Raw genomic sequence first — 6,000 nt, 5'->3', positions numbered from 1 at the left:
TAACGAATTTAAGGCTTTTCCTCTGTTAGATTAACAGCAACTGTCAGTTCTAGTTAAATAGTTAAAAAAAAGGGTTCTTTACCGAAAGAAGGAACCGTGGTTAAGTTTACCAGAACTTAACTGACAAATACCTGCTAACTAAACATTGAGAAAATGGCGCTTAAGCTTTGGCATTTTACTGAAAATTATAGTTATAGTTGAACTTTCCTAACTCGAATAACCATAATCCACAAAAAGACTTCGAGTTATGGCAGGAAATTTGTATACAATTCGACGTCTATTGCTAATTCAAGAGTTAGAGTTATGGAGAACTTCGAGTTGTAAAAGTTTGAGTTATGGAAGTTCAACTGTATTATATTTTTTTTGTGGATTGTGAATACATGCTTATGTTTAGAAATACATATACACAATGAAATCGCCCATAAACAGACACTGATGAACCAGCCTTCTAACCAATTATTATAGTTGTCCGCTTAATAGAGCGTCCATTAAATACAGCTTTCACTGTATTTCTCATTTATGAATTATTTTGACTACCGTATCTTCTAAGTTGGTTCAAACTGTACACAGTGTGCTAACTTTTGCTAAGATCAGTTCAGTAGTTTAGGAGTCCATCGCGGACAAACAACGTGACACGTAATTTTTATATATGTGACCTGGTCTACGAATAGGGGGCTAACGTGCGAAAACTAGTTTTCTGGGAAAAGCTGTTACAAATAATCGTCAGTTTCTCGTTATCTCATTAATTTTTCTCCTTTTTTTGACACCTAAGCCCCCTTTTCGTACACCAGGTCACATATAAAGATAATTGAAGAGCGTAATGAACTGATTTGGGTTAGCCGTGTATGTCTTTCTCTCTGTCCGTCTATAGATATATATGCGTACTGGTCCCTCAGTTTTCCAGATATCGAACTGAAATTCTGCACAGCTGCTTTATTCTCTAAGAAATTGTTTTATTTATCAAAATCACCGATATCAAACAACTATAGCATATAGCTGCCATACAGCCTGAGCGATCAAACTTAAGTCCTTGTATGGAAAGTTTTTTATTTAAAAGAAGATATCTTCAAGTAATTTGGCATGTCTTATTTTCTAAGACAAAGGTATTATAATCCCTGAAAGTATTGTTCAATTTGTTTTATTAAGCATATAGCTGCCATATAAACTGACCGACCAAAAGTAATGTCTTGTATGGAGAAATTAATATATTTCGAAAGGGTATCACAGCTTCTGTGCAGCCGTAGACAGCGTTTTTTCTTGTTTGCAATAAGACTTTAGCCACAGACAGGCACCGAAAGCGCGAAAGCACTTTTGTTGATTAAAACAAAAGAAAAAAACAAAAATCAGTTTTGTGTTCTTCAATAAAATCTTTCCAGTTTTTATCAATATATACTATGTACTATTTGGAATTCAATATTTTCAATTGCTTATCAGCAGCTGAACTGAGCTAACCTTAATATTGATTGTGCCGAAGCGACTTGACTTGTGAGCTGCTAGACTTCAGTCTCGACAGTTTGTTTTGCGAGACAATTTCGAATAGAAGGTTTGTGAGTGGAATTTGCCACAGAGCAGCTTTAAAGTAATTGAATTCCAAAATAAGAATTAGTAAATTAATTTGTGATTTTTTAAATTTGTTTAAGGAATAAAATTTAACGTGTTTTTGTAATTTTCAGGCACACAAAGTACTTGCGATGTTCTGTAAAGTCGCACTAACTTGTTTGCTGGGTATAACAGCGATTAATGCCCGTACAATAGGCAATTACTACTTTCCAACTTATCCGACACAAAACACAAATGAATTTTACCCAGGAGCAGCTATACCAGATTACAATCCTAAGCGCTATGGAGACACCACGAAAGTCGTACGCGTATCGTTAAGCATGGCGCCACCATGTAAGTATATATATATTTAATATTTGCAAGCACTGTACATTTCATTGTTTTTCAGCACGCCATTTATTGCCACCCTATGAAGATTACGGCGATGCACAAGCATATTCGAATGGAATCTACCGAAGCGAATTACCTGCTTGGCAGTACCGAAACGAAATGCCAGCGCAGTACGAAGAAGTCGAGCGATTGGCGCCACAATCGTACCCTTACGAAGTTGTTAACCGTATATTACCGAAGGTGGAGGAGCCCACCGATTTCCAACCGCTCGAGACTCAATTATCGGCGCAGGAGAAACAGATAACTCAAGTTGCGGACGATGTAAAAAGTGTACAGCAAATTGTTAGCGAGCTCGAGAAGTATCTGGAAGGTGTCGCTGCAGCTTTAGTACCACAAAACAAGGCCAAAAATGGTGTTATAAAGATTAGCATGAATCTGGTGCCCAAGCTTGGTGAAGTGCAAACTGGTAGTATGTCTGAAAAGGAAATAGATAAGCTTATTTCAAGTACGTGGGGAGAAGACTCCACAGAGGCAAATACTTCAGAGGAGGGAAAAGAGTTGGATAAGCTGATTTCAAGTACGATTGTAGAAGACTCTGCAGCTCACGATAGCGCAAAGAAGGAAAGAGAATTGGATGATCTAATTTCCAGCATGTTTGGAGTAGATTCTAATGAAAGCAGTAACTCAAAAAATGACAAAGAGTTGGATAAACTTATTTCAAGTTTGATTCTAGAAGACTCAGCAGTTAATGATAGCGACAAAGGATTGGTAAATGTAATTTCAAGCATGATTGTAGCAAAATCTGCAGATGACGATAGCGAGGAGAAGGAAAAATATTTGGAAAAATTTATTACCAGCTTGTTCGAAGACGATTATGCTAAGAATCTAATTGAAAAAACGGATGAAAACAGTGACGCGGAGGAAGAATATGGTAAAAAATTGGATGCTTTCTTAAATCAAATATTTGCTGAAGAAGCTCAGGAGGAAGAAGAAAAAATGGAAGAGGAAAAAGAACAAAAAATAGAAGAGGAAAAAGAAGAAGAAATTGCTACCGCCGAAACAAAGGAAGTAGAGCAGCTCCCATATGACTTAAGCAAGGATATTGATTACCTTTTTGGGGAAGGTAAGGATGTACAGAATCTCGATTTAGATGACCAAATAGTACTTGAAGATTATTTAATGAATAAGAAATATATCTTAAATTACAAGCACAAGAAAAATCGTTACTGAAATCTCCTACCGACATATATTACCTATTATCTTACTTTAGCACATTTAAGAACTGTACTTGAATCTTAAATCAATATAACTGCATTTGAAGAGCTTTTCAGAATCTTAAATAAATATATCTGTATTTCAAGAGCTTTTCAGACTTACGTTTTAGTTATTAATATCTTTTTTTTTATTTTAGAAAATTATTTTATTTTAAAACTGATTTTGTGGTGAAAAAGGCTCTAAAAGCTCTTAGTGCTTTCTTGAAAATGTGAAATTACTTAAAAATCCTTATTTTGATCATTGCTTACACTTCATAGAATTTGAGAGCCTAAAATCATCGGTAGCTTTGAAAATTCTTTAGGAGGAGAAAGACCTCTACTCTGTTGGAGAGTTCAGTGAGCTTGGGCTTAGCTTTAGCCTTTAACTAAGAACAATAAGAGCAATTCTACGACCCGGTGGTTCAATCGCCTCTTGAGAAGCAAAATCTATGAATGTTTATTTCCATGTTTGGTACTTCAATCTGGTTCAATTCCCTCTTGATAAGCAATATCTACGATTCTTTGTTTTCATGTTGGGCCCAAAAAGCTCGAACCAAAGTGCTGATTTCAGATCATTTAATACAAGTGAATGGGGCTCACTGATATGGCGGTCAATTAAAATTTCAGAGTTAAGAAACTCGTAATGACTTTTCTTTCGCCGAAATTCCAAAGAAATACAAAAACAGCTGAAAGCTTTAACAAGGTTTCACCTTGAAATTGGTTGGCTCAAATAATTATGAGAACAAAAGAATTTTTTACATCAGTGCCCACCGATGTAGCGTCACTTTTGTATGAAATTGTACATATTCGCTCAACAAAGCTCTTTATAGGCGGTTAGTAGAGCAACGTTGCAGCTTCTCAAATTAATAAGCTGTGGGCTGAACTAAACCAACTTATTCTGGGTAATAATTCGACGGATATTTGCTGAAGCTTCTTTTTAACCGTTTTATTGCACAGGCATTGCTGCTCATTAACGGTGTGCAGACATAATTTTTTTGGAAGGTATGCAATAGCCAACATCATCAAGCCATGAAATGAGTTTTCAACATAAGCCACATAACCTCACATATCTTGCGGGGTAGTATGATTATTAAAATTTCTAATGGTAAATGACACCGAATCATAAGTCAAACTATATAAGAAAGGAAAATACAAATTTCAACCTGCGAAGCCATGGCAAATTTATTTTTCATTTTATTTCAACTTTAATTACTTTTGTGTATTTCGACATAAATGGAAAGGTTGCGAAAATTGCAAAGGGCTTTGAAGAAGTTGAAAAAGTTTTGATTTGTATACGCTTTAGTGGACATAAAAGGACATTAGTGGATATGCTTGTAGAAGGGAAGCTTAAAGTTTGTATTGCGCGAACTTCTACTTCTACATCGGGAAGTCATTCGGTGAGTAAATAAGTGGTTATTTTTAAGACAAACTTGTATTTAGATAAAAATGCAAATTCGGGTTATAGTTGGAGAACTGTTGACTGCCGGATGGTTGCCTATGCAAACGATGTAGCACTTATGGTCAATAAGGGGTATGGGTTCCAGGCCACAGCGAAATCGCAGGAAACTGTAAAGCTGATGAGCTAGCAAAGAAAGTTACCCTAGAATCGCAATAGGTAGAATGGGAGCGGGTCGGTGGAGAGTTCCTGACGATAGGATATCTCCGAGTCGTAAACAATGGGGCAGTAGGAAGTGGTCTCGTCAACATCCCAAGTAAAACTGTGATGGTTTTGTTTACTAGAAAATATGGGATCCCAGCTGCCGCAATTGTGAGACATCCGACTACAGCTTGTAGATACAAATACTTCAGGGCTCGTTTTAGACAGGAAGCTTTCGTGGAAGCCGAATACCGAAGAGAGAGAAAAAAGGCAACGATTGCTTTATACTGCTGTAGAGGAGCCATTGGTAAAAGGTGGGGTCTCTCACCGAAAGTGGTCCTCTGACTCTACGACACCACAGTCAAGCTCATTATTTTCTATAGAGTTTTTACGTGGTGGATGGCTCTAGAAAAAACCACACTCGCAAAGAAATTCAATAGCGTTAAACAGGCAGCACTCATCAGAATTTGTGGTGCACTAAGATCCACTCCAAACATGGCACTTAACGCCATCTTGTACATAGTGCCAGTAGACATCGTCGGAAGCTATATGGCTGCGAATGTTGCAATTAGACTCAGAGAATATGGGTACTCAAAGGAATACGCATCTTAACACTCTGATATATTGCACACTTTAACTACACATCGGATCTCTTGGTTCATGAAGTTGCCAAACCGAACCCTGGTCCATATACCGACGAAGAAGTGAATGAGCAGAAGCCGCTGGAGGAGAGGGGCGATGAGGTTCTTTACGGATGGTTCAAGGCTTGGGGGGGAAAGTTGGTTGAAGGGTTTACTGTCAGGAGCTCTTTATCAACTCCAGCTTCAGAATTTCTGAATATTGTAGTGTCCTCCAAGCTGAAGTTGCAGCCATTAAGGTAGTAGTAGGTCTGCAGCACCGGAATACAGTCTTCTTCAGAAGTGACCATTTACTCAGATAGCGGAGCGGTGATACAAGCCTTGAACTCATTTACAGTGCGTTCAGGGTTCGTCGAGGAGTGCCTAATCGTGCTATCAAAGCATCGAACGTCTTAAGGCTGGTAAGCCAGCAAGGAAAGGCACCTCAAAACCACTGTCGGTAGAAAGGGAGCGGGTTGGTGCTCCCGTATGCTCTTGTGTTCTACTACTAGACCGCCGGAGATCTAGTGATCACTTTGCCCTCAGTAAGGCTAGCTTCTCCCCAGTTATGGGGTTTTTAACAGGCCATTGCTCTGTTTTGGTTAGGCTGCGAGTCTTACCAGACGTCATTTGCAGAATCTGT

The 6,000-nt window shown here is 38.1% G+C and overlaps 1 protein-coding gene across 4 annotated transcripts; it reads left to right on the top strand.

The window, feature by feature from the left end:
• Window positions 1-1,454: 1,454 nt before the first annotated feature.
• On the top strand, window positions 1,455-3,253 carry LOC120772010 (glutamic acid-rich protein-like). 4 transcript variants are annotated; one of them, XM_040100372.1, is made up of 3 exons: window positions 1,455-1,543; window positions 1,674-1,893; window positions 1,949-3,253. In XM_040100372.1, exons 2-3 carry the CDS (start codon window positions 1,692-1,694, stop codon window positions 3,118-3,120), a joined length of 1,374 nt encoding a protein of 457 aa, XP_039956306.1. In that variant the 5' UTR covers window positions 1,455-1,543; window positions 1,674-1,691; the 3' UTR covers window positions 3,121-3,253. The 4 variants fall into 4 exon arrangements, with proteins under 4 accessions (XP_039956306.1, XP_039956304.1, XP_039956305.1 ...); XM_040100370.1 differs by having other exon boundaries at window positions 1,479-1,579; XM_040100371.1 differs by having other exon boundaries at window positions 1,499-1,605.
• The last annotated feature ends 2,747 nt before the right edge of the window (window positions 3,254-6,000 follow it).

The sequence above is a fragment of the Bactrocera tryoni genome, chromosome 3, assembly GCF_016617805.1.
Source record: "Bactrocera tryoni isolate S06 chromosome 3, CSIRO_BtryS06_freeze2, whole genome shotgun sequence".
NCBI classification, from domain to species: Eukaryota; Metazoa; Arthropoda; class Insecta; order Diptera; family Tephritidae; genus Bactrocera; species Bactrocera tryoni.
Note: the sequence above shows the minus strand (reverse complement) of the source record. Positions and strands in the feature narration are given on the sequence as shown.